General features: G+C 42.9%; 2 protein-coding genes across 21 annotated transcripts in view; one reads left to right on the top strand and one right to left on the bottom strand.

Annotated features, from left to right (window-relative positions):
• NAA16 (N-alpha-acetyltransferase 16, NatA auxiliary subunit) overlaps positions 1-3612 on the bottom strand; it is a 70809-nt gene extending 67197 nt beyond the window's left edge. For 5 of the 7 annotated variants that reach the window (XM_062566934.1, XM_062566936.1, XM_062566946.1 and 2 more), the window contains exon 1: positions 3307-3612. In XM_062566934.1, the coding sequence (XP_062422918.1) occupies positions 3307-3360 (54 nt within the window). In that variant the 5' untranslated portion in view covers positions 3361-3612. The other 2 variants (XM_062566938.1, XM_062566935.1) reach the window with 2 other exon arrangements.
• Positions 3232-22395, top strand: MTRF1 (mitochondrial translation release factor 1). Of its 14 annotated transcripts, none has more exons than XM_062566958.1 (12): positions 8373-8540; positions 10036-10092; positions 10615-10698; positions 11002-11064; positions 13742-13833; positions 15894-15975; positions 16206-16313; positions 16405-16577; positions 17711-17828; positions 18910-19046; positions 20744-20842; positions 22187-22395. In XM_062566958.1, exons 3-12 carry the CDS (start codon positions 10638-10640, stop codon positions 22307-22309), a joined length of 1056 nt encoding a protein of 351 aa, XP_062422942.1. In that variant the 5' UTR covers positions 8373-8540; positions 10036-10092; positions 10615-10637; the 3' UTR covers positions 22310-22395. The 14 variants fall into 14 exon arrangements, with proteins under 14 accessions (XP_062422936.1, XP_062422939.1, XP_062422942.1 ...); XM_062566956.1 differs by having other exon boundaries at positions 13676-13833; XM_062566953.1 differs by having other exon boundaries at positions 10914-11064; positions 13676-13833.
• Positions 22396-27404: the final 5009 nt, after the last annotated feature.

Below are 27404 nucleotides of genomic sequence, written 5' to 3'. Positions count from 1 at the left end.
TGTTAACAGACTATCCTTTCCTTAAGGGAAAGGCATTTGCAACTAAACAAACCTCTTTTTAAGTAATATATGGAATTCACTACGAAATCAAACAGTTATTTAAATGCATGATACTATCCACAGTTGTTTTAAGCATGAAACAAATATGGGGACAATATCTCACACCACATGGTAAGGGGTGATGTCTGCCCTGTTACAAGACAGTTACTATTTTAAAAAAGAAAAGGTCTGGACAACTAAGTCATTATAACACCACCTTCACTGCTTTCCTCTGAGCCACTCTTATGGCCAGCTATCATAGTCTGTCTAGACAGGAGTTGCTTTTGTTCTATTAAATTTAAATTTGATTTCTTAAACCTATTTTTAAGGTGAGATGTAGTTTGTAATCTGGGTTCTCAAACAGGAAACTACATAAATGGAAATATACTTGAAGGTAAACCTAAAACTTACTCAGATATGCAAAATAAGTCTCCTTAAACTTAATAGAAGTAGACACCAAATGCAAGTTACCAAACTCCAGCACTAACAAGAAACATTTCAGTAACTGTACATACCTGTTTGTTTTAGATTCAATCAGCCCCATTTCCTTAAAAGTCACAGAAGCTCAACTATAGCTGAAGTCTGCTTTTTAAGTATGTGTTTATGGGGTGGGGGAGGAAACATTCCTGTATTAAGCCCTTTTGGATGCCTCTCTCTCTTCCCATAAAAGAGAGAGCCAGGAAGTTTCTGAACGCTTCCCTCCATGCCTTTTACAAGGCTGGGAAGCGAAGCAGAAGGGAGCTTGAAGTTGTTCAGCCTCTCCCTTCCAAGCAATGTCACACCTGGATGTTATCTTGCATACAGTGTGAGAGCACTTAGCCTACTAAGAAAAACACCCACAGAAGAGTGGAAGTAAGGCTTAAAAGACACAGAGATCTGGAAGTTACGACAGTAACAGAGAAGAGCTCTAGCATTACCTCTTACAGCCACACACAGAAACAAGAACTGTTACCTACATGCACCTATGCTGCAATGGCACTACTTATGTAATCACATCACAGCTAGTTTTAAGTCAGCTTGTCCAAGTTCTGCCAAGCGTGCAGGCATGCAAACTAACATTAAAGACCATTCACTCAGCTTCTTGAGATTTCACAGATCACACTAAACTTCATGAGGCCATGCTAGTGTAAGTTAGGTTCACTATTATTTAGGCATCTTGTTTAGACTGTTAGTGACCTATTTCATATGGGTAATATACACACATACACACACAATGAGTGACTCCCAAGAAATTCTCATGATCTCTGAACCTTTGGGTTTCCCATTTCATAACTGCTAATTCTCTGCAAAGTGTTTATAAAAATACTTAGAGTTAATATGTTACAGTTACCTCACATCTGTTCCAAGCGATTAAATCATTACATGCTTGCAAAGTCCTATTATACAGCCTCCCACATTTACAATATTTTTGTTGATTTCTAAAATGCCAATTGCATTTCCAGTCATTTCAAGTATTTTGGCAGTGCTAAAGCAGGCAAAAGCTGCTTTGATCACAGAATAGTGTTTAGCACTACATGCTGCATTACTATGCTATAATGTTCTTAAATATGTCAACCAACCCAAAGGTTCAATTTGAACTAGATAGACACTACTATTCCAGGAAGACATAACCATGAAAAAGTTAAAGCTAGTAAGTAGTAAGAAGCTAAGTTTCAAGAAGTATATGAACAAGCTAAAGCTTAAAACTTTACTAGTTTAAACTTTACTTGCCACAGCACAACAGTTAACACTTAGAAGGCTTTAGAAAGCAAGTACATTTCCATATGAGTTTCAGTGAAGTTTTGTTTACCTTATTTTTCTCACCTAAGCAGCTATGCTTGGTTCACTGTGCAATGCAGAAAGAACAGGTTGTCTAGAATATGATTTTTCCTAAAACCTCTTATATTTTTAATTTAAAAAATTAAACATGATTGCTACTATGAATTTGTTTGCTACTAGTAAGAATAATCACTTAACTGTTCTAAAATTAGTCGTTTATTTTTAGCGGAGAGAAAGGGGAGTGCTAGAATGACTTACGAAGATGCATACCATAAGCATGCAGTAAGCAACAAACCACCATTAAACACTAGTAAGTTTTAAAGTCTACATACTACCCAAAGTCATCAGAAGAAAAGCACTCCAAGGCACCTGAAGTGCACCAGCCACAGAATACTGAAGGTTACATATACTCTGTTTTGAGTTCAGCTTCCTGAAGTTAAAATGTTCATCTCTTATCTACAAAATTACTGAAACTAACCTAACAAGTTTTAATGTAAGTAAAGGAATTAGGGTAGGCCAACATTTAACCTGTGTACTGCACAGAACTCCTCTGCCCCTGGAAAGGCAAACTGGCATAAAAGTCCTTAAGTTTGTTGAGGTTGAGACTCCATTAGTATCACTCAGACACTCACAAGAAGTTTTTCCCCCACCCTCCCCTTTCAGATTTCCTTAAAAAATAAGTAGCATTAAAACAATGATTAAGTGGAAAGTTATAGTTAAAATGAGTTCTTTCTTTAAAATTACCTCATCAACGGTATACATCCTTGCGGCATGAAGCCTGAGAAGTGAAGCACCCTGTGCCAACCACAGAGCTGGGCTGCTGCAGTTCGGCACGCAAGAGTTAAGAAAACTTTGTCAAAGGACTTAGCGAGCCAGGGTAAGTTAAACTGCCAGACATCTTCAGCTATACCTAAGGCTTTGTAGCGAAAGAGCTCTAATCTAGCCCCTCCAGGAAAGGGGACATCCCTACTGGCGAGGGAGCACCTACGGAGCGCAAGTTATCGGGAGGCTGTTTCTGCCGTGCCCGCACCGTGCTCCGAGGTCTGCTCCAACCGTCCTGAGCAGGGGCACGAGGCGGGTGCTGCCAGCGGGAAGGCAGCTCCCCCCGCCAGCCCGCAAGGCCGGCACCGGCGCGGTCCCCAACCCGCCTCCCAGCGCGGCCGCCGCCGCCGCGCAGCGGAGAGGGACGGCGAGGGCCACGCGGAGCTCCGGAGCGGCTGCGCCGGGCGGCGGCGGCGAGCCGCGGCGGCGCCCTCGCTCCCCGCCCGCCCTCGCCCAGCCGGGGGCTCCCGGCCCGGCCTGCTCGGCGGGGCCCGCACAAAGGAAGGAAACGGGAACGAGCCCGCCGAGGCAGCGCGGCGGCGGCTCCTCCCCCCAGCCCGCAGCGAGCGCCGCATCCTCCGCCGCTCCGGCAACGGGCGAAGCGGCCCCGCGGCGGGGCGGAGGGCGCCGAGCGAGGCGGGAAGGAGCGAGAAGGGCGGCGGCGGCGGCCCGCGGCCGGTGGCTCACCAGGATCCGCTTGAAGAGGTTGCTCTCCTTGGGCGGCAGCGGCACGGACGGCATGGCGCGGGCGGCCCGCGGCGGGCAGCGCCTCCGCGGCCTCGGCTAGCGGCAGGCGAGGGCGGCCGGGGCCGGGGGGCGCTGATGCGAGGGAGGGGGCACAGCGGGAGCCGGCGGGAAGCGAGGGCCCGGGCTCGGCGGGGCGACAGCGCGGTTCCTGCCCCGGCGGCGGCGACTCTTCAACTCATTGGCCTGCGCCGCCCTCCCCGCCGGCGCCTTCAGCCGCTGCGCGCAGCTGCCGGGGCGGCCGCGCTGCCCGGCTGACGCTGCAAAATGGCAGCCGGGGCCCCCTGCGCGCATGCGCGCCGGGGCGGGGGCGGGCGCCGAGCCGCACCGCGCCGCGCCGCGCCGCGCCGCGCCGCGCTGGGGCGGCCGCGCGTGTGGGGGCGCAGCTTGGGCTGTTCGCTAGCTGTTTCGCCCTAAAAAGCCCCCCTTGCTGCCCGCGGCCCGCAGCGGGGGCCGTAGCGCGGGGCTGGGCGGCGGCGGGCCGCCCCTGAGCGTGGGGAGGCCGCGAAAAGCGGCCGGGCGCCGCGCGGGGCGGCCTCGGGAAGCGGCTGGGGGTCGGAAGGGCTGGAAGAGGCTGCTGGAGGGGAGCGAGGGGCCTGCGAGCTGCCCTGGCCGGGGCCGAGCGCTTGGCCTGGTCGGGCGGGCGCTTAAGCCCGTTTCGGCGAGCGCCCGTGTGTGCAGCTGCGCTAGCCCGTCTCTCGGCGGTGGGTTTCGCAGAGCTTCCCAGCGCTGGCGTGCGCGCCGGGAGGTATTAATTCGTGGTTTGGCCCCTTTGCCGGAGGAAGTTTGAGGTCCTCTGAAAGTTAAAATTCCCTTCTTACTATGATAAATGAATCCGTGTGAGAATAAAAACAAAAAATAAACCAACCCTCCCCCCCCCCCAACTAAAGCTGCTTAGCCTAGGGCATTTACTTAGAAGGCAACTGGTTAAATTAATCAAAGTTATAACCAATTAAAAAGACTCTTACAGGGGAAAGTATTAGGCAGCCTCAATTAGAATCTCTGTTTATGTAATTACTGTTTTAAAATATTAATTATGTTTTGGTATGTTTAAAAGATATTAATTTTGTATTAATAATAGTTACCCACCTACTGTCTCAGATGATTAACAAGGTAGATATCCACAGTAAAGCAAGTGTGTGGAAAATAGTATATAATAAGTACCAATTAGAAAAGCTATATATTTTATTTAGTTAGACATAAAGGAGGTAACTATGTGACTCTGGCAGGATCCCAAGCGGGTCATCTTTGACTTGTAGGCAGTCACGAGCCTTACTGCTGAAGCTGATGGTCATGGTAGGTGCTTTCCTTTCAGGCTAAATGAGAGAACAACAAGACTATAGTATTTCCAACATGCTATAGCCAATTCTGTGTTCTTTCTGCTGTAATGATGTAGTCCTTTCCATATAACATGGCATTCAGTATCTGGTTTTTTTTCAAAGCAAAAGTACTGTTGACAAGGATGACCAGCTTGACTTTGCCCCGCTGGATCATTTTCAGAGTCTACTTGTAGCACAGCATGTATTTTATCACGTTTTATAACCTGCTGAAGCCTTGACTTTATGAACTCTAGTCTTCTGTTATCTTAGCAAAAGGCATGTTATGCCTTCTGTCAGGTTGAATGATAAAAAGATGCATCTCTGAGACAGTCGGACTAATATTGTGCCAGGTGGACCTTTGGTCTGAAGCAATAGTCTGTTCTTAACAGCTAAATGTCTCTTTGTTTCCTGCTACTCCAAATACTGGAAAGAACGCTGTCTGAAAACAGACTGATTGCAAGACTGAGGCAAGGGTTCAATTTGGGTTAGACATGTGTCTCTATTAAAGGTCTGTGTTAAAAGCACCAAGAAAATGAAAACAAGGATGCAATAAAAGAATCATTTGTAAACTGGCTCAGACGGAGAATAAATGAAGAAACAAGAGCTTTGGGGGGCAGAGAACTGGTTGAAAGTGAGGTTTGGGAATGCAGTCAAGAGACCTTTCTCTTGTCGTTTAATCCCACTGTGCTGGGCACAACCAAGCTCTTTCTACAGTCTTTCTTAATAAGTAGGTCTGTATTCAAGATGCATGTGATTCTGTCACCAGTTTTTCCTTCAAACAGTTGAGAAAGTCTGAAAGTTAACAAATTGTTTGAGTCAAAAGAGGGAAGCAATATCAAAGTGATACGTACATTATAATAAGCTTGTGATTTTGTCATGTGTATCGCCTTACTCCAAGACTTATTAACATCAAGGTTTCTGTAAAACTTGTGGCATGACGCTTGCAAATTGCTAACCCTGGTTTTGGCCCACTTGAACAGAAAAGGCCTCTGTGCAGGCATAGGCCTGCCTTCATGCCTTCGCAGGGCCTGCAGCCTGTTCTGTTTGATTAGCTATTTCTTTACCTCTGGTTTCTAAGCTAATGGGCAGCTCAGGATCACCAGACTTGGGATTTAAAAATACAGGCCTGTCACTGGTATTCATCCCACCTCCAAAACCCTGCTGTCCTACTGCTGTCGCTCCTTCTGCTCCTTACAGCCTGATGTGGCTGCCCTGGTCACAGAGCACCCTTCCCCAAGCATGCTGTACCCCATGCCCCTTGGTCCTCTCCATCTCCATAGTCAGCTGCTGTGGCCATGGTATATTATTTATATAATATATGGTATAAGGCATCAAAGCAAACCGTAAGAAGAGGGTTGGGGAAAACCACAGACAGCAGTGAGATTTCCCATCCTTCATATTCAAATCCCATATTCCATAATAATAGAGGAAATAAAGGGAAAAAGAATATCTCATATGCTTTCAGTATGAGATACCTGGCATGTGTCCTGTAGTTGATGGTGTGTCTGGCAACCCTACTGACAATATTGAGTCCAGCCTATGTCTTAGCCATGTGGGTGCTGCCTGGTCTGCTGGCTGGTAGGGAGCACAGAGAATTAGTTACAGTCTTATTTTTGGACTTAAGTTAAAGAACTTGCCAAGAAGGCATAATAAAAACTGAATCATATTCACTTTTAATCAGAGGCTTTAATGTAATAATTATTACCGGCTGCAGTTGAAGCAGATGCGATTTTTCTTGGCCTACTCTCTACTTCTTAAATCCATTTGTTAATTCTGAGTGCATGGTCTGCTTATGATTTTCATGTTCTTATTAGCTCCTTGTTGTCCTCCCGTAGTTTACCTTTCTAAGACTATTAGATTGTATATTTAGAGTCTCAGTGAAAGGATAATTTTATTATTTAACTTCACTGGGGAGTAAGTCATGTTTGAAGAGGGGGGTTTGGTGGGGATGGAGCCTGTATTGCATCTCTCACAGTACAGCACAGCAGGCTCTGGTCCCCGGGGATGCTATTTGCTAGGAGGCCTTAAGTTGTAAATTTAGTCTGCTGATGGGAGAATTTCCTGAAATAAAGCAAACTTCAGAAGAAGGAGGACTTTTCAGTGCAAGTGATGCACCTAAGGGAAAGCTAAAAGTCAAGCAGCAGCAGTTTTCATCTCAGTTTTGAAAAAATGTATTTTTCTCCAATAACATACATAGCAAAGAATAAGTAATTGGGTAATTGTAGCTATAAAAACTAACGTTACTTAAAGCTTTTTAAAATGGGAATACAATTCTAGCTACAGTTGTATGATCTGTTTAATATCTTCTATTGAAATACGCATATACAGTGTTGTAAAATATACTTTTATTAGGAAGCTGTTACCTATTAGCTTAATAATAATGCAGATGGTTATGTTTATTCATATTGTGTAACTGATGTTTGTCTTTTGTAGCCTAGCAGTAATGCTTTCAAGACAGAATTGAACTGAGTTACTTGCGTAACAGGTTAGCGCTTGGAAGCAGGAGTGCAGCATCCCATTGCTTGTTACTCTTGCCATTTTATGCAAAGCATTCACTGAAAAATCAAAGCGCCTTATGTTTGCTGCTATGAAGAAAAAAAAAAGACAAGGATTAGATTAGAAAGTCATATAAATAAAAACACAGCAGATAGTCAAAAATAATATTAGATATAATGTGTGTGTTATATATAAATCTGGGGGTTAGGATTGCAGGGGATGAATGGAAGCTTGCAGGTGCTCAGACTGGTGTTGGAGCGATGCTGCAAACGTGCCAGGAGCCCGGCTCGGGGGAAGCTGGGGGCCGGGCTGGAGCCGGGGCCGGGGGAAGCGCGGGGCCGGGGAAAATTCGGGCCGGGCCGGGGCCGGGGCCGGGGCCGGAGGAAGCTCGGGGTGGGACGGGGCCGGGGGAAGCTCGGGCCGGGCCGGGGCTGGGGCCGGGGCCGGGGGAAGCTCGGGCCGGGCCGGGGCCGGGGGAAGCTCGGGCCGGGGCCGGGGCCGGGGCCGGGGGAAGCTCGGGCCGGGCCGGGCCGGGCCGGGCCGGGCCGGGCCGGGCCGGGGCCGGGGCCGGGGGAAGCTCGGGCCGGGCCGGGCCGGGCCGGGGCCGGGGCCGGGGGAAGCTCGGGCCGGGCCGGGCCGGGCCGGGCCGGGGCCGGGGCCGGGGGAAGCTCGGGCCGGGCCGGGCCGGGCCGGGCCGGGCCGGGCCGGGCCGGGCCGGGGCCGGGGCCGGGGGAAGCTCGGGCCGGGCCGGGCCGGGCCGGGCCGGGCCGGGGCCGGGGCCGGGGGAAGCTCGGGCCGGGCCGGGCCGGGCCGGGGCCGGGGCCGGGGCCGGGGGAAGCTCGGGCCGGGCCGGGCCGGGCCGGGGCCGGGGCCGGGGGAAGCTCGGGCCGGGCCGGGCCGGGCCGGGCCGGGCCGGGCCGGGGCCGGGGCCGGGGGAAGCTCGGGCCGGGCCGGGCCGCGCCGGGGCCGGGGCCGGGGGAAGCTCGGGCCGGGCCGGGCCGGGCCGGGCCGGGCCGGGGCCGGGGCCGGGGCCGGGGGAAGCTCGGGCCGGGCCGGGCCGGGCCGGGCGGCGGCGGGCATGCCGGGAGCGGCGGTTTCCGCCGCACTTCCTGCCCGCTGCGGCGCGGTGCTGGTGCCGGGCCGCGGCCGCGGCTCCTCCGCGGCTCCGCGGCTCGGAGGCCGCTGCGCGGGGCTGCCGGCGGGTGCGGCGGGGCGCGCTGCGCCTCCCTTGTGCCCGGGCGCACCGCGGACCTCGCCTGCGCGGAGGTAGCAGCGTCTTTGGCCGTTGTTGCTCATTAAGGAGCCTCTCGAAGCAGTCGTGGCGTTGAGAAGCGGTGCCTGCAAATTAACTTTCAGTGAATAGTAAGTTAATTAGCAGTTTAGACGTTGGTTACTGAGCTCCTAGGACAACCGCAATTGTCGTTTCTCGCTCACTAGTGTTCGGTTCGCGACGTAGTTAAGCTGCCCACCAGGTAACTGTGTCACATTAAAAAGTTAAATTTGAAAACCCTGTACAGATAGTGCACTGTTCACAGCTCCCTGAAGGGTCTATGTGTCTCTGTTTCTGCACAGATACATACACGGGGACAAAAATCTCTTTTAAGGAGGAGCTGACTTTTTAAAATCGAACAAAACAAAGCTGTGCTGAAGTTTTGGATGCCCTGGAAGGTCTGGGTCACACAATTGCGTAGGGTCAATTAAAAACAAAAGTTGTATTTGTGAGAGCTTGGGCAGAATTCTACTGCAAGTTAAGTTAGTTAAGTATATGGCTTTTTACATAAACCAGTAGTTCTGTTAACGATGCTTGACGCTTGGGCACAAGATGATGGGCCCCGCTGGCATGAAATCTGTAGGAGCAACTCCATTGATACGAGCAGTTTTGGGCTTTTTTTTGAATTAGGCCGACACGCAGAACGAAGTCCAGGGCTGCGGACGACGAACCGATTTGTGCCTCCTGCTGTGTTGCTGGTGGGGGAAGCGTGACCCCTGCACTGCAGTTGGTTTTAGTCACTAGACTGTCCACGGAGGGGACTATTGGCTTTCTGTAAATCAGAGTAGTCCTGAGGTTGTCGCTGTGGGTCTGGTAGCCCTTACTAGCCCAGGCAGTCTGGGGAAGGCACAGAAGTAAAATAAAAGCCCTTCCTTCCCTCCCTAACTCTTTCAGTTCCAGCAGGCGGCAGAACAAATAGCCGAGCAAGCAATTTGAAATACTTTATTTTTTGCTGCATATCGCTATTCTTTCATTGTCAGGATAACTGGTGGGATGAATTAGAATGTCACAGTAATGTGTTAGTAAAATGCCTGAAGATGTATAAAAACTCTTGTCACTAATGACTAAAAAAGTCATTGTGTCAGGGAATTGAAATGTGTGCTTAAGGAGACCCTGTTGCAAAAGTTTAATATTTTCAGAACTGATTTTTTTTGTTGTAGAAGGCAGTAGACAGATGGGATTGTGGTACTGGCAGAGATATTAAGGAGTACTTCCTTATTCGTTAAACCTTTTCTACATGAATAGTCTTAGAATGAGAATGACTTGCATAGATACAGCAAGCAGATTTAGACCTCTTGGTAGACCCCGGGCATCAATATCAATTTTTACAATCTAATAAGAATTCAAAGTATAGTTTGTGATGTTGATGATGTACGATGCCATGATGCTGATGATGTGCAATGCTGTAATGTGCAATGGAGAAAAAAGACCTGTCCTAGAGCAGTAGTCATAAGTGAAGGCTGTGTCCTATAAACTTGTAGGCTAAGTTTGTCAGAAGAACAAAGGGATTGTATTTCAGAGGAGCTGCTTCTTATTCACTTTTCCTAATGAAAATATTTATGTCTCTTATTTTTATGTCATGGAAAGGAGTACGCAGGGAACATAAAGTACTGCTCCCGAGTCTTACACAGCACTGATGCATATGTGAGTAATTTCATGCACATGAATAGTCCATTGACTAACCTGATGCAAGGTCAGCCTGATACTACTAATGCCCAAGTGCCCAAGTTATACCCTGTTACAGTAGTGGGTAGAATTTTGCACAAAAAATCTCTCTATATTCTCTACATAGAATTTTGCCTCTTTAGGATAGATTTGTCTTCTCTTGGCAACATTGTACTTTTGCCAGTAGCATATGAAATGGTTGGCTTTTTCCAGTGAGATGTATGGTAAAATGAAGCTGCTGTCTGTAAAGCAGCATCTACTGTAGAGCTTTCATAGCATAAATAAATAGTTCGATGAGGTGAGGGAGGAGAATTTTTCCAACTCCTAGTCAGTACAACTCTGTTGACAATGTTTGCCAATTTAAATCAGGGCTAAAGCAGGAAGAGTTTTGTCCATGACAGTGGGACTGTGTATTGAGCTTGATACAGCGTTTGAAAATAGAATGCTCCCTTTCACTAGATAATAAAAAATAGTCCATGTACTATCTACTTCTAATTTCAGGTTGTGGAAAAATAAGAAACAAAATGAAACCTCTTCAAAATGTGTGGCTTTTCAGGAGCCTACTTACCAAGTGCTGCTCTCATGGTAAGCTTCATGGTTGTCCTCTTCCTTCTGTCGCTAAGCAGATGGGTTATGTGATGGGACTGCACAACTGGAGACCAAAATCTTTGTTGGACACAGATAGATTCACACTGGTGTTTAGCAGTCGGCTTAGGAAAAAGCATCAGGATTCTCATGCATTGTGGAAGCATGAGGCTATGCAGAAGTATCTAGAGTCTCTAAGCAAGGAATACCAGCAGGTTAGTCATCTGCTAAATGCTGGCTCAATAAATGACTTTGAGGAAAAATCCCTGAAGAGAAGACACGCTGATCTATCTCCAATTGCAGCTGTATTTCAAGAAATCAAAGAGGCAGAAAAAGAGGTTCAAGAGCTAGAAGCCATGTGCAAAGGTAAGGATAATGTGTTTGCTTTTCTTTAATTGTCTTTTTTTCCCTCCAAAATACTGGCTTTACTTGATAAGTAAACCTGGCCCTTAAGAAAAGCTTCTAAGTAAGAGTTAAGCTGGCCATGGAACTCTCTGTAGTCGTATCTGTTCCTGGGAGCTTACATGCTGCTAAGGTTTTCTTGATCCAACCATTTCCTTTCATTTATACCTCAGCTCACCTCAGTTTGAGGTCTTAATACAGCCATCCTGGGAGAATAGGGACCATCTGGACTCACAGCTGTGTGTCTAGCAGAAATAGTTTGGAAGTGTTTCTGTTTTGAGATTATTTTTTGGTGGAACCAACAATAGCATGAACTGAGTCCAGTATATTTGACAAGTGCAGACTTTATTTGTGTCATTTAAAATAGGATTCTGTCTAGTGAGTTCATTGATACTTATCAAGCAAATTAAGTGGACTTTTAACATTAGATCCTGATTTATCAAATTTTAAATGTAAATGGCAAAAACTAATACTTCTTTGGAGATATTTGAGAAGCCTTCATGGAATAAAAATTGATGGTTATATAAGAAGCATGTCTAGTGCTTTTCAATACAGTGTGTTACAGTAGAAGTTGGAGTGAAAATTAAAAAAAAAAAGTTGTCTGTTAGCTGTCTGGTTTTGATTCTGGTCAAAAATGAGAAAGTACATGGGGAGTAAACTAACTTACAAAATAAATAAAAGTGCAATGTTTTCACAAAAGTGATTCAGTTACAAGTGTGAGGTAGTGCAGACAATAGGAGAGAAAATATTTTGGCCATTCTCCCATATCAATAGATGCAAAATTAATACAGAGAGATAGCAGCCTGGAGAAAAGGGGCTTACATTAAAGAAGCAAAGCAAGGGAAAACCAAAGCAAAGGAGAAATGGATAGCCAATATCTGTAAATGGAAGAAGATGAAAGACCACACTGCATCTCAGAGAAAAGACCAAGGCATACCAATAAAATGGTAAAAGTTATATTGAAATAAAGCTGGTAAAAATGCATCTCCTTTAGAAAAGTAGAAAATTATATTCTTTAGTTTTAGAAATAAAAGGAGATGTTGATATTTTTGAAAAAAAATATAGTTTAAAAAATATCTCATCCCCCCCCCAACTCTCTCACTTTTCTCCACTGGAGAAAGAGGAAAAGGAGTGAAGATGAGGAGGGACAAAAACTGAAAACTGGAAAGAAATGTTCTTGGAAGAATCAGGAAGTATTAAAAAAAAAAAAAAAAAAAACTCTGGAAAATGCATACTTCAGTTTAAAAAGGTTATTTTTGGATCAAAAAAGGTAATGAAGACTTTTGTCCAGTTCCATAAATCATGATATGAATGGATGAGGTCAGTTAGAGTTGAAAGAAAGAAAAAGAAAATAAATGGAAGAAAAAATACAGCCAAGAAGTTAATTAAATAGGACCCAATTATAGTATATGTACTTTCTGTTATGTGGCCCACTTAAAACACAGATGTCCTCTTCATTTGTCTGTTCTTTGTTTTCTGTTTAGACCCCTAACTGAACCTCTTCTTCTCCATACCTGAATTCCCCACAATTGCTTTTGGATTTAATTCTAGCCACACTCAGTGAAGCAGGAAGTATTGTCCCCCAGTTTGTCACTGGTGTTGGGGTAGATTAAGTGAGAGGTCATGGGGCAGATTAGGTGAATTCTGAAAAATGATGTCTGCGGAGAGGTAGGCATGGGACACAGATCCATTGAACCTCAAAACTGGTTGGTCCCTACCAGACCATGCTTCCATCTCTGCTTACATTATTTAGTTTGTTACTGTTTAACTAATCATTAGAGATGCTTTATGAAGTATCCAAAAGTCTTTGATTTATTATCATCTTGTACTCTTCTTGCGGTGTGTACAGAGGATGCCAGGCTCAGCTTTGATCTGCCATCTTGTATTTAGATTCACTTCAGTATGTTCCTGCCTTTCTTGTGCTGGGGAGCCCCAAACTGGACATGGTACTCCAGATGTGGTCTCACAGGTGCCAAGCAGAAGGAAGGGAACTTCCTTACGCAGAGCAAAGAGTTGAAGTGAAGTCTCCCACATCCTGGTGACTTGAATTCAGACCCCCTATATCTCACTGATAGCAGGGGACAAAGGGCTAGAAACCACACTGTTAAAACTACGCTTGTAGTATTTGTGTTTGCCTTAATGAGCTGACTGCAAATTGTTCAACATATTAATGTTTCTGCACACATTCAGAAACCAAAATGTTCATTGCCTGAGAAATTGTGCTAAGGGGAACTGAGGCAGTTGTTTTTCCCAGGCATATTTTTGATGTATTTTGTTAAATCCATGTGCGGATTTAGCGCTGGACTGTCAGTATGTGTCACATAATTGTCAGTATGTTATAACTCTTGATTGGGACTGACTACTGTTTGCTGCAGACTTTGAGCCTTCAGCTAGAGATTCAGAGGTAAGAGATTTTGTGCCCCACTTATAGTCTGCTGCTACTTCCACCTCTGAAAATATGATCAGTTAGAAATATGCATCCTGGCTTGGGCTTCTCTTATGTGACATTCATGCTGGGAAGATGAACTGCATGCACTGCCAGCTTTTATATGCTGTAATGCATGTCTTTTGACAGCTGTACTGGAGTTTGCTCTAAGCAAAGTGAGATTGGCTAATGTCTGTTCCTGTTGTTGGAATTCAGAGCTAGACAGCAGAGATGAGAAACAACTTCTAGAGCTTGCCTTAGAAGAGAAGGAAACCCTTGATAAAAAAATCAACACATTGTGCAGAAAGGTGAGCTTGAGGTGAAATTATACAACTTTGTAAATAAAAACATCAAAAAATGCTCATTTGTGATCTTAACAACAACCTATGACATGTACGTTTAATGAATCAGAAGTCCAGCTTCTTATATTGTGGCAACATTAATTATTGGTAAACCTCTTACTGACAAATGCCTTTTTAAAAGCCCAGTATTTTAGTCATTTTTGTTTGATTGCTTGTCTGTCTCCCGATGCTGAAGAGGATAAAAATAAAAACAAAACTGTGAACCTGTGCTATTCAGACCTAGCGTGACATCCTAGTAACTGTTCATGGCAATAGAGTGTATGTTCTTGAAAAGGTTTCTGATCGAAACTTTAAGTCTTTCATTTCCTTTTCAGTTGACAGCACCCTTTAAGTGGGACAATTAATTATAAACAGAGAATCACAGAATTGGTAAGGTTGGAAGGGACCTCTGGAGATCATCTAGTCCAATCCCTCTGCTCAAGCAGGGTCACCTAGAGCATGTTAGACAGGGTTGCGTCCAGGTGGCCCTTGAAGATCTCCAGAGAAGGAGACTCCACAACCTCTCTGGGCAACCTGTGCCAGTGCTCCGTCACTCTCACAGGGAAGAAATTCCCCCTCACGCTCAGGCAGAACTTCCTGTGCTTCAATTTCTGCCCATTGCCTCTTGTCCTGTCACACGGGACAACTGAAAAGAGTTTGTCCCCGTCCGCTCGACACCCTCCCTTCAGGTACTTGCACACATTGATCAGATCCCCCCTCAGTCTTCTCTTCCCCAGGCTGAAGAGGCCCAGCTCTCGCAGCCGTTCCTCACAGGGCAGGTGCTCCAGCTCTCTAATCATCCTCGTAGCCCTCCGCTGGACTCTCCCCAGTAGCTCCATGTCTCTCTTGTCCTGGGTAGCCCAGAACTGGACACAGTACTCGAGATGAGGCCTCAGCAGGGCTGAGTAGAGGGGCAGGATCACCTCCCTCCACCAGCTGGCAACACTCCTCCTCATGCACCCCAAGATACCATTGGCCTTCTTGGCCACAAGGGCACATTGCTGGCTCATGGTCAACTTGTCATCCACCAGCACTCCCAGGTCCTTTTCTGCAGAGCTGCTCTCCATCAGGTCAGTCCCCAGCCTGTACTGGTGCCTAGGGTTATTTCTCCCTAGATAACTCTAAGGACTCTGCACTTGCCCTTGTTGAACCTCAGGAGGTTCCTCTCTGCCCAGCTCTCCAGCCTGTCCAGGTCTCTCTGAATGGCAGCACAGCTCTCAGCTGTATCAGCCACTCCTCCCAGCTTGGGATCATCAGCAAACTTGCTGAGGAGGCACTCTGTCCCCTCACCCAGGTCACTGATGAAGAAGTTGAACAGGATGGGACCCAGTCCTGAGCCCTGGGGGACACACTAGCCACAGGCCTCCAACTAGACCCCACGCCACTAATGACAACGCTCTGAGCTCTGCCTTTCAGCCAGTTCTCAATCCACCTGACTGTCCACTCCCACTCATCTAACCCGCACTTTCTGAGCTTGCCTAGGAGGATGTTATGGGAGACAGTGTCAAAAGCCTTGCTGAAGTCAAGTAGACAACATCCACTGCTCTTCCCTCATCTACCCAGCCAGTCATTCCATCATGGAAGGCTATCAGATTGGTTAAGCAAGTTGAAAACATTGAGTGGAAAGCTCTGTGTTTGGGCTCATTTCTATGTTCAGATTAAGATAATAGTAAACAGAATCTTTTGAAAAATAAGATCAGTGTTTGTATTAAAAAATGGCTGGTTTATAGCTAATAACTTCATGTTCATAGGTAGTCAGGCTGGAGTGGGTGACCTGATATATGGTTTTCTGGGATTAAATTTTCAGCTAGCTTTCCTGTAAATGCACCAACATCTCCCATATCCATGCTGACTGCACCGAGCTGCTATAGCCATTAGACAGTTTTTACTCCTAATTACTCATTTACCAATGAAAATTTGTGGTTGTGTGCGTTCAAGCTGTGGTATTTAAAGGCTGGCTATAAATTTGGTTAGATGGAGATACAGATTCATGAAAGAGATAGTGACTTTTTTTCCCTCCCTTTCAGCTCTCCCAGATTCTAGTGCCGAAAGAAAAGCATGATGGAAGTCATGTCATATTAGAAGTGACAGCTGGCAGAACAACTGGAGGTCAGAAAGTCCCCACTGTAAAGATTACTTCTAACCTTCATCCAACTTTTTAAGGCTCTTATGGGTTATTCTTAACGTATTTTTACACTTTAATTATATAAAATAGCACTGTCTGAAGAAGAGTATTAATCTTATCTAATGACCATGGTTAGAGTTGCAACTAAATCTGAAAAGTGATGGCTGCTATTTTATGATTTGCTATTTATGTTGTAACGCCTTTATATTTTTAGGTGACATCTGCCAACAGTTCACTAAAGAAATGTTTGAGATGTACCAGAACTATGCGGACTATAAACGTTGGACCTTTGACATTCTGAACTATACAGCGGCTGAGATAGGTACAGTAATTCTTCAAATATTCCTCCAAGACAACTAAATTAAAAGCTGTGTTTTTGTGCTATATTTATCGCACATTATTTGTATCTATAGGTGGGTTGCATCATGCAGCTGCTCAGATTTCAGGAGATGACGTCTACAGGCATCTGAAATATGAAGGAGGGACGCATCGAGTCCAGCGAATCCCTGAGACAGGCCTATCATCAAGAATGCAGCGTATTCACACTGGGACAATGTCAGTCATTGTCCTCCCTCAGCCAGAGGAGGTAAGTGTTAATCAGGGTAATAAGGAGGTATTTCCCTGCTCATCCATCCATTTTGGCATTGGAGTAGGTGTTATTTAAAACCATGTTAGTGTTACTGTTTTCAGATTTTATTGGTACCCAAGTGGTTTGTGCAAGTTTGAGCAAGTAAACCACAAGCTCAGGCAATAGTCCTTGGCTCTGTGTCTAGCTAAATGGTTCCTAGTATGTTCAAATGGATCATCAGAAGCAACTTTGCAGAGATTTACTCTTACCTGAAGTGGAGAGTAAATCAATGATCATTTCATTAGGCGTTCCAGCCCCAACACTTATAAAACTGACTTGCTAAGAGTAACACAATTTTAAATTTTATAATGTATTGAGATAGGGGATATATCCAAAGAAATATTTGATGTTGCATAGTAATACGATTCAGCAGGTCCTTTTGGATTTTTTTCCTTTTTTTTTCATTTAAGTTATTAGTGTCCTCTGCTAAATCAAGGACAGTATGCTTCGCCTTTGAATGGGTATGTTGGCAAGACTTTCTGAGATCTCACAGATAATCAACCAGCAACTTAAACACAAAATAACCAAAACCAGATCTGGTAGGCTTTCCCAGCAAGTTTTTCTGCTTCTGTGTAATGCTTTCCTTGCAACATTGTTCAGTTCTGAATGTTCCTTTCCCATCCATGGAGCTCAAACTGTGGTCCAGGTCATCACAGACTCATATTTCTAGTGCTGCAATCCTTTCTTGGATCTGAATATATCCAATTTTCCTCAGTTTGATGTTTTAAGCACTGCTGTAAAAATCATTCAGGCTTGACGCATTGAACAAGATCCTCACACTGCTGGTTAGTAGTAGTGTTTGATGATTTGTTTAGTTTTCACTTTCCTTGCCAAAGCTGGTTTTACAAAAACATATTTTTAATGTCCCCTCCCCTGGTTTTGTGAAGCACCTGTAGTACAGGTCAAAAAAAGTGAAATACTTAAAAGTATTATATGCTTAGCAGACAGAGATGTTTGCTGTTGCATTTCTTTTAAGTATAATAATTACAATTGTAGAGGAGAAATTTTGGGAGAGAACTGAGAGTATAATTGAAAAGACACTCAAAAACATATTAGGGTGAGCAGAAGGTAATGATTCGCTTTGATTCTAGGTCGATATTAAAGTGGATCCCAAAGATTTGCGTATAGATACATTCAGGGCCAAAGGAGCAGGAGGGCAACATGTTAACAAAACTGACAGTGCTGTGAGAATTGTACACCTCCCTACAGGTAAGTCAGGTTGTATTTTGTACTGCAAGCTGTCTCTTAGAGGGAGTTGTGGGGTTGGGCTTGATACTGAAAAAGGCAGTGTCCCCTTCTGCCCATATTTTAGCAAGGCAATGAGTGAGGAGTATGTACCTGCAGCATGACAGTTAATATGCTGCTCTCAGGCCAGTTTTATCTTCAGAGTATCTGTTTAACAAACAGAATGTCTTCAAGGAATGAAAGACAAAAAGGAGGGTGACAGGGACAGGATGGATGTGTAAATACTTCCTGCTAAGTGCTCTGTACTTTCAGCAGTAAGGATCAATGGCAACTGAGGGTTCATGTTGCCTACCTGGAATCTGGGTGATCACAATACTGAGAAGAAAGGAGACGTGATGATTTTCATTCAGTAGTAGATGAAACTATCCTATTTTGAGTGGGAAAGTGAAGGTGTGCTAATGGGAAGATAATGTCTGTGCTGGGCCACTCTGTCTTTCTCAGGATTTGCTTTTAATGAAATTCACTGAGCTTCCATTTGGGTGCAGAATCTTTTAGGTACAAGAGATTCCGGTGCTGATGTGAAAATTGTTGTTTGCTATATGACTTTTTATTTCAGAAATGTGAAATAAAAACAAACAATAATTATCTCTTTAAGGCCTTTTTTATTGCTTTATTTCATTTTAAGTTTGTTCTGTATTGCTTTGACACCCTTCTCAGCTAGTATAATGAGTTTTCCAGTGTTCCACTCTTTTAAACATACTTCTGTGGACTATGCAAATTATATTTTTAACATGAAATAGATAATTGCAGTGAACCTCTGTTTTCTGGAGGCAATGTCAGAAACTAATGTGCTTCATGAAATTGTGAAGTCTTCCAGGGTTTTCTGTAGCTCTGAACTCAGAAACCCCTGGTGCAGCTGAGAAGAGTTAAAAAATGTACTAATGTTTTTTGTCAGTGAGTTCAAGTGGCTTTTTATTTTGCAGCTGGCAAGCCTACAGGCAAGCACTTTAGAAAGTTTCATTTGCCTAATGTGTTAGAATTAATTTTGTTTGTTTTTTGTTATAATGGACCTTTGATCTGTGCTCTCTTAAATTCTTCTATGAAGGACTAACAGTTGAGTGCCAGCAGGAGCGATCACAGCAAATGAACAGAGAAATAGCTCTGCGGACACTGAGAGCTAAGCTGTACCAGCAGATCATTGAAAAACAAATAAGCAAAGAGCAGAGTGCCAGAAAACTGCAGGTGAGAACATATGATTAATGGCATGTAAGGGAGGTGCTATATTGTAGTTTTGTTGCTGATCGCTTTGAAAGACAGTGGCAGAGCGTGCGAGTGTGTGTGTCAAACCAAGTGTGCTTACAAAGGAGAATCTTCCGTGTTAGGATGCAAGTCTGCTTTAAAACAGTAAGTATGTTTCTTACTTACTCCTGTTAACCCTAGTGTATACTTCTCAGTAAATAGAAAAAGAGTTTTTAGTGAGACTGTAATTATTAAAAAACTAACACACAACATCATGGGCTAACAACAGGATTCTGGGCAATGTGCTCTATGTGACCCTGCTTGAGCTGGGGGGCTGGACTAAATGATCTCCAGAGGTTCCTTCTAACCTCAAGCATTCTGTGTTGTAAGGAATGTCTCTATTAAGGTCACATTTATACAATCGGAGCAGTAGTAAGGAGGGTTTTTTTCCAATGAAAATTAGGATAAGATGTCCTCAGAGCTGTATTTTAATCTAAAACAGTTTTTGATAAGATCACACAGAAATAAGAGTATGTAAACAATCTTTTCACTTCACAGTTACTTAAGTTTGTTGTTTTCTATTGTTTAAGTAACCTTTTAAGGAAGAAACAACCCATAAAAGTTACGTGAAGTTACATTGCAGACTGTATTTTTCTTTGAAAATGTGCTATCATTCTTTTCCTATCCTTTGAACATTTTGCTGTTTGCAGTGTAAATTTCTACAGTGATAAAAAAATAAGAATACTTTTAAATAGTAGAATTTGTCCGGCACAGCTGTTTAATCACTAATTTCAGATTGTATTGTTCAGTCTGTGTTCAAGTGTATTGTTCTTGCAGACTAACTTTGTCATTGTAATCTGTGAGCCATTTATCTTTTGTTAATAATTTGAGAGTCTTCAAAGCTGCATAAAGGATCTGGGTGTGCATTTATATTAATACTATAGAAAATTAGGGGAAAGTAAATTATTTTTCATAATGTTCCAGAATAAGATATTCCTTGTTTTGAAATATAAATGTGGGTGCAGATGAGAAAGTGTGTTGAATCAGACACCCATTTCTTCAAGAGTTTTCAACATTTAATTCTCAATTTTAATAAAGCAATCGATTAGACAACAAAGCTATATTTGGAATTCTCTTTTAAAACTTTTACATTTGATTGCACTCCTGCACTTGACCACTAGAGGACTACTATTCATATTCTTAGTTTGCTCCTGTTAATTTCCGGTATTAATTTGGTGTTAATTCCAGCTAGATACTAGTATAGCTGCTTTGCCACCCTTCTATGTAGTACCTTTTGACTGTGCTGCTTCTGTTATTAGTGATGCCTACTCTCGTAGGCATTGCAACACCCCCAAAAAGAAAAGAACCATCTTACATGTTTGAACTAATTGCACGTATAGATGTATGTATCTCTTGCCTTACATGACCATTCAGACTTAAGTAATTCTTCCAGCTACAGAGCTAGAAAAGAAAAAGTGCACTGGAGGATGTTGATCTATGATACAGAATAGCGAATAACACAGTTAGTTTAATGAGAGTACAATTATCAGAACAAAATCTGAAGTCAGTGACTACTAGGTTTGTAGGTAGAACAGTTTGATCCATTAATGTTTATTTGAGACATACTGCTTTATAAGAGATTCTTTTAATTTTAAAAACCACAACAAAATAGATTTTTTTTTTTTGGTGCTGCTCTACAGTTGGGAACAAGAGCACAGTCAGAGAGAATTCGTACTTATAACTTCACTCAAGACAGAGTCACTGACCACCGGATCTCGTATGATGCACGCAATATCAAGGTAACAGTTGTTCATGAGAGCTTTAAAAGATAGAGACTTGTATGTACCATAGCAGAAAAATTTAACCTTGTAAAAACAGTTCAAAATGTACCAAGAAGTTAGGTGACAAGCCGTGCACTGACAGAACATCATGGACTTAGAAAGCTTGAACTTTTTTTTCTGTCTTGGAGATGTGATATGCTCTTAAAGGTAACCTGCAAAAGAAATCCAGCAACTGGCCTAGTTCTCTGTATATTTTTCTCCTACTGTGAATGAAAAGTGATCAAACATGTAGTCCTTGCTTGTGAACTCTGAGAGTCCCTTAGCCAAACTGGCCAAGTAGAATTTGACATACCTGGAGCTTAGTGCAGCCAGGAAAAAACCTGACAAGAAGGGTTTTTTTTCTTTCTTTCTTTCTTTCTGTCTTTCTGTCTGTCTGTCTGTCTGTCTGTCTTTCTTTTGTTAAGCCACTGTCTCCTCCTCCCTTTAATGTTAGAGGGAAGAAAGAAAAAAAACTTTCCTTTATGGTTGTCTTGCAAGCCGCAGCTAAAGAAAACTGAGTGCTTTCATTTTAAGATTACCTGACATTTTGAGTAAAATTCTACATACGATTTTCCATATTTTCTAGAAGGAAACAAAATCTAATAATGCATTTTTGTGTATTAAGTTTATGGACAATGTTTTAAACTTTAGGCCAAAATTTAGGATGCCCCCTCTTTTTTTTTGGCTTAAGTTCCAGATTTACTGTAATCTTACTGTACCTTCAGAGAATACAGAGCATGCTGAATATGGAATGGTTCATATTTGATGAAGCAGAATATAGGTATACTAATATCATAATGGAGGAGAATGGGAAAAAGTTCTGTGATTGCATTAAAAAACTACTCTTGTTAGTCCAACTTTTTACTTAGTGCTGGAAACCCGTGGAATTTCTTATTGTTGAATAAAACTTTGAAGCGAAAAAATGTCCATCAAAAGTTAGTTAAGCTTTGCTTGTAAAAGAAACCAGTTCTTAGCATGGGCAACAATATTGGAACTAGGTCCTTCAATCCCTTGTTGTTCTTGCCAAGGGAGAATTCGTGTAAATGCATAGGTTACGAAAACATGGCAAGGAGGCACCAATAGCTCCTTTTGTTGGTGCCAGGATCAATGTGCTTTTCAGAGGCAGCTAGCAAAAGTCTTGCTGTTGTGCACCATGCCGTGTTTCTTTCATGTGGGGAAGCTGCACAGACTGGCAAGTGGATGAGTTAAGATAAGGCTCCAGGCAAAGAGTGTTCCAGGAACTCTTCTTTTGAGTAGTCAGCATTTCAAAACTATATAAGTGTACACTCAGTAATGCTTTTATCTGTTTTTATTTTGTCATAGGAAATTCTAAGTGGGAAAGAAGCACTGGATAAGCTAATCAACAGACTACTGGAGTTTGCGGAAGTAGAGGCTCTCACTGAGTATCTAGAAAACTTGCAGTCTTTGGAAAGAGGAGGCTCCTGAAAACTTTGTGTACAGTTAAAACAGAAATTTTGTCTTTAATAGTAAAATAAAATGAATGCATTTGTTAGATAACAGCTTGGTTAAAATCTATGTCTCTGCCTTTCAATATGTGTGATATTTTGGCACAAATGAACTCAACAGATGGAATTTATTACATCTTCCCTAGCAGAGGAGAACAGGCTGGGAGTACTGTGTACACCTTCTCTCTGGCTTGGCAATATGGCTTTGATAAGCCAGACCCTCTCTTGACTGTATTGCAGCTGGACAGGTATGATTACGGAGCAGAAGAAATACCATGCAGTGCGTGTGGTGTGTTCTTGTCCCCCCATTAAACTGCGTGGATATGGATTGGAGATGTTCCTCTTCCAGTGAAAAAGCACTAAGCTTCCCTAACAAAGTCTAGAATCTGGCCTCATGAATCATACTTACTTCTATCCATTCGCTGAGTGAGCTTCTCACATGTAGTCTTTTGAATAATTATATTATTATGTCCTTTTTTTTTAATGAATATATAAAAGCAAAAAACAAAGGAAGTAATCTGGAGAAGAGTCCAGAATCTTAAGTGATAGGCTTTCAGCCTTCTTGCAGACATACCTGGGCCAGTTTAGGGTGGGTTTAGACTATGTGCTGCAATATAGTATGAAAAAACCTTAGATTATCTAGCTTCAAAACAAATCGTGATTTGCTGTTTTAACTTTCTTCAGATATGTTAAGAAATGCAGAGTTTGCACCAGTGAGAAAGCAAGAAGACTCTACTCGGTTTTTCATTCTAGAATTATTTTCAATTCTGGTGTATTTGCACATACTTAGCAGCAAATTTTGTTGGTGAATTTTTGACTTGCTTCCAAAACTTAATTACAAAAGTTTTTTTTTTTTAATTTATAGCTTTGTAAGTCAGTCAGGAAATATGATATGTGACTTTTAGTCATTTGCACATTTAAACATTGACTATTCACAGAAAATAGTTCAAAAGAAAAAAATACTTGCAGGAAGATACAAAACTCAGCTATGTTTATGTGGTGCTGACAGAATGGCAATAATTAATATGATCAGCTATTGTAGGACAGTTAACATGCTGCTCCAGTTAACATGCTGCTTTAACTCACTTTGCAAATCAATTAATGCAAATATTATGCAAATTGATTTTTATTAATTAGATATCTTGAGCAATCTTAGAAATTTTTTATAAAGGAAGCATTTAAAATGATCAGGTTCTACTTCTAGTATTAATGCTTATGAAGAACCCTATAGAATTACTTTAAAAATTGAGCCTCAATTATGTTATTGGAAGGGAGAGATGGCAATGTTTTCACTGCAGGAATACTTGTGACTGTGTTGATTAATTTTCTTTAGCTTATTTTTGTTGATTTTTTTGTGCGCAGTGAGAGGAAGGGAAAGCAAAAGAAGCTCTTCTCTGCTGCTTAATTTCTGATGTCCTCAATGCAAGCACTGAAGTTTGTCAGCTAAACCCTTTCATTACAGGGCATTCTGAAGGATCTTTGTCTTAATAATAATTGCTCATACCTGGATATGAGACAGCAAAATTACAGTGTTGTGCTCAGTTACGGCAGACACTTTGTACACAACACTTCTGCTTCTACTGGAGGTCATTGACTGCATTCAGTTTTACCAAAAGCAGATCTGTTTGCTTCTCCTAACTGTCAAACTATTATTTGAAGCCATATTTTATTCCACGTTCTTCTACCTCAGAATATAAAAGCTGAGACATTGTGGCAAGGCATGGATGTGGGCTCGCGTTTGTACTTGTGGGAGGGATACGGGAGTATAGCTGTGCCATTTACAAAGCATTTTCAAGATGGAATATTCTAAACTTGGGTTCCAACATGCAACCTTGATTTTTCAACAGCAATGAACAGCTTATAATGCCCATTAGCTTCAGTGGAAGTTGTTGAACTTGCAGCATCTGGTAATGCTTTGTTGCTAAGTCTTAAATCTATCAAATCACACTACTAACAGGAAAAAATGGTGATCCTAAAGTTCAGGAACGAAAGGGAAAGTGGCCACTCAGAAGGCTTCTTGAGGCAACACTGCTGTTCATGGTGGACTAGAGCTCAAGCAGTGTTGTTTGGTAGAAGCAGCCTTGCCCCAGAGTTTCACATTCAGTTGTAAAACACGGTGACAACAAACAGAACAAAATACTTGCTTTAACACCCGCCAGTCTGGCTTCCTTTCGCAGTCATGAATGTACATAACCCAGACATTTCACATTACTGTAACGTTGTAAGAGTCACCGACTTTATCTTTCTGCTCTTCAACTCCTGTTGATTTGCATGAAATGTAATTCCTGCCTTGACCTTCTCTCTTTTCCCTGTTGAGGTCTATGGAGTGACAAGGCCTCACCCAGGAAAGACGGAAGCCAGACAAAATCTGCACCTAGGAGTAGTCCTGGTGCTGGAGACACAGGATGAGCTTGTAAACCCTGAAAGCATGTAGGCCACTGAGTTGTGCTAGGGATCATACAACTATTGTAGCAATTATCTTTTAAGATTACTTTGCAATTGATGAGGAGTAGGAATTGCCTATTTAGAGCCTTATAAGGCGAGACAATTTGCTGACAATGAAAGCATAGAGTAAAATCTGTCAAATTGGCACCTTGTCATTTATAAGGCTTTACAGGATTTCAACATTTTTGAGCTTGAATCTCTAGCTCAGTGGAAGTGGCTTATTTCGGCACTGCTGAATCCCAGTTCGTTAGCAGCAACTCTCCATTCAAAACCTAGTTGTTTGCCAAGCTCTCAGATTTCAGGTTACCAACAGCATTCTGGCCTCAGAGGAACTCACAGTGGTTTACTTATCAGGAAAAGTTACGTCACACGTACGGATCCAAGTCAAGGAGCAGCTTATTTGCTATATTATACAGAATCACAGAACGGTTAAGGTTGGAAGGGACCTCTGGAGATTGTCTAATCCAACCCCCCTGCTCAAGCAGGGTCAGCTAGTGCACGTTGCTAGGATTGCGTTATTTTGAATATCTTAAAAGATGGAGACTCCACAACCTCTTGGGCAACCTGTTGACTACCTCAGTCATCCTCATAGCAAAGAGGATTTATCATACGTTCAGACTGACCTCCTTGTGTTTCAGTTTGTACCTGTTGCCTTTTGTATTGGGTACCACTGGGAAGAGTCTGGCCCATCCTCCTTCCACTCTCCCTTCAGATACTTACACATGTTGATAAGATCCCTCCTCAGTCTTCTCTAGGATGAAGAGTCCCAGCTCTGTCAGCCTTTCCTCATATAAGAGATGCTCTAGTCCCTTATTGAGCTTAGTCGCCCTCCGCTGGACTATCTCCATGTCTCTCTCGCCCTGGGGAGCCCAGAACTGGACACAGCACTGTAGCTGCAGCCTCACCGGGACAGAGCGGAGGGGGAGGATCACCTCCCTCGACCTGCTGGCAGTGCTTTGCTAATGCAGCCCAGGATGCTATTGGCCTTCTAAACCACAAGAGCACGTTGCTAGCTTATGGCTCATGTCGCTAAGATAAATACAGAAACTACATTGCCTGCATGTCTTATGAATCTGCAAATGAGCTACAATTGAACTATTTTTGCAGTTACATGTTTGTGAGCTGTACTGAGGTATAGTGCCTGCCAGGGGCTTTGAACTGTGCATATGTTCTTTAATCACAACCTTTTTGCCTCCGTCCACACTCCTCCAGTGAAAAGTCGTGACATAGGCCATTTTGCACAGGAGCATTTATCTTCTCAAGTTATTCTCCTTTCTGCAACCTGGAAGGCATTTTTGTTGTTGTTTTTTTGTTTTAATGCAAGATATTTAAGGCAAGGATCTGTTTTTTATGCCTTTTTCCATTTTGGGCACTACCATAATATAAATAAATTACTTTCTCTGTAACATCAAATATTTTGTTTATAGTTCCAAAAATAATGCCAGAAGGAAACAACAGCTGTGCTAACATTAATATTTGTAATGAAATTATATATTCTCATTAGCTGAAGGAGCAAGTACTTCTTCAGTCAAGCTTTTTGTATCACTACGGTCTTTCTCAATTTATCTGTCTGTCTGTAATGTTAGACACAACAATAAAGGGCACTGCCAAAGCAGCAAAGACAATCTTTTTAATTTCCAGGAACCATAAATATTTTTATGCATCAGGTTTTACTATCTTTGAATACAGCTTTATTTTAAATCAGAAACTACAGGATTTAACTGCTTATTTGAAGCACTTTATGGGAGATTCATCCAATTCGAACAAATAAACACCATCATCTGAAGAACTGTATTTTTTTTCTTTTACCTCTTGGGCTTTATTTGGAACTTTCAGTGTAGATTCCATCTAGATATTTGGCAAACTTCTTTACCTTTAATGTAGTAGCTGTCAGAAGAGCAATGAGAAAAGTGAAATGTTTTCAAATAAAAATAATGCAGTAGTTGTTCCTTCGCTTCACCCCCCCAGAATTCTTTTTCTGTCATTATTTTCCCAAACCTATCTGTGACAAAGGGGTCTGATAAATAGGAGTTTAGAAAAATAGCAAAATCTCTTTGAACTGGCCAAGAGATGCAAGATGCTTCACATCAAAGGCAGAAATGTACCTGGAGACCAGCATGGACAGAGTCTGTTCTGTCTTTAGAGGGAGCAAAATCAATAACAAGACACAGAGGAAACGGTCATGGTGATAAAACCAAGGAGACACTTTGTGACAACAGCAGGACTTCTGACAGAACAGAGCAAAGCAGACTAGCAGGACACCATGCTGCAGCGTATAATGTCAAAAGAAAATAAGAGAGACTATCCGGATTCTTTAAAATTTGATCTACAGAAGAAGGCTATAATGGAAAGTGCAACTAGAGCAGTCTTAAAAGAAAATTTTTGAAATATGTTAGAATACCAGCAGCTGTACCCTATGCATTTGAGCATATATAAAGATAAGCCATATATGCAGTAAATGTATATTTGATTACATATCTTTTTCCTGCACGTTCTCTACTTGCAACAATTTGAGGAAACTAGCATCTTTCACAAGTTTCTTTGTACACTACAGAGTCCAAATACGCTTTTTTCTCGAGTAGGATTTATTATTAGAGAAACCAATGAAAACTGAGCTCATAAGAATACAA

This window comes from Rhea pennata, chromosome 1 (assembly GCF_028389875.1).
Source record: "Rhea pennata isolate bPtePen1 chromosome 1, bPtePen1.pri, whole genome shotgun sequence".
In the NCBI taxonomy this organism is placed as follows: domain Eukaryota; kingdom Metazoa; phylum Chordata; class Aves; order Rheiformes; family Rheidae; genus Rhea; species Rhea pennata.
The sequence above is the reverse complement of the archived record's forward strand: the minus strand, read 5'-3'. Positions and strand labels throughout refer to the sequence as shown.

Excerpts from the sequence above, each read along its gene's own strand:
- MTRF1 (XM_062566949.1), top strand. The coding sequence starts at position 10,590 with ATGTACTATCTACTTCTAATTTCAGGTTGTGGAAAAATAAGAAACAAA. Across the intron at positions 15,976-16,205 it reads AGCTGGCAGAACAACTGGAG|GTGACATCTGCCAACAGTTC; the intron begins GTCAGAAAGTCC and ends TTATATTTTTAG. Across the intron at positions 16,314-16,404 it reads CTATACAGCGGCTGAGATAG|GTGGGTTGCATCATGCAGCT; the intron begins GTACAGTAATTC and ends TTGTATCTATAG.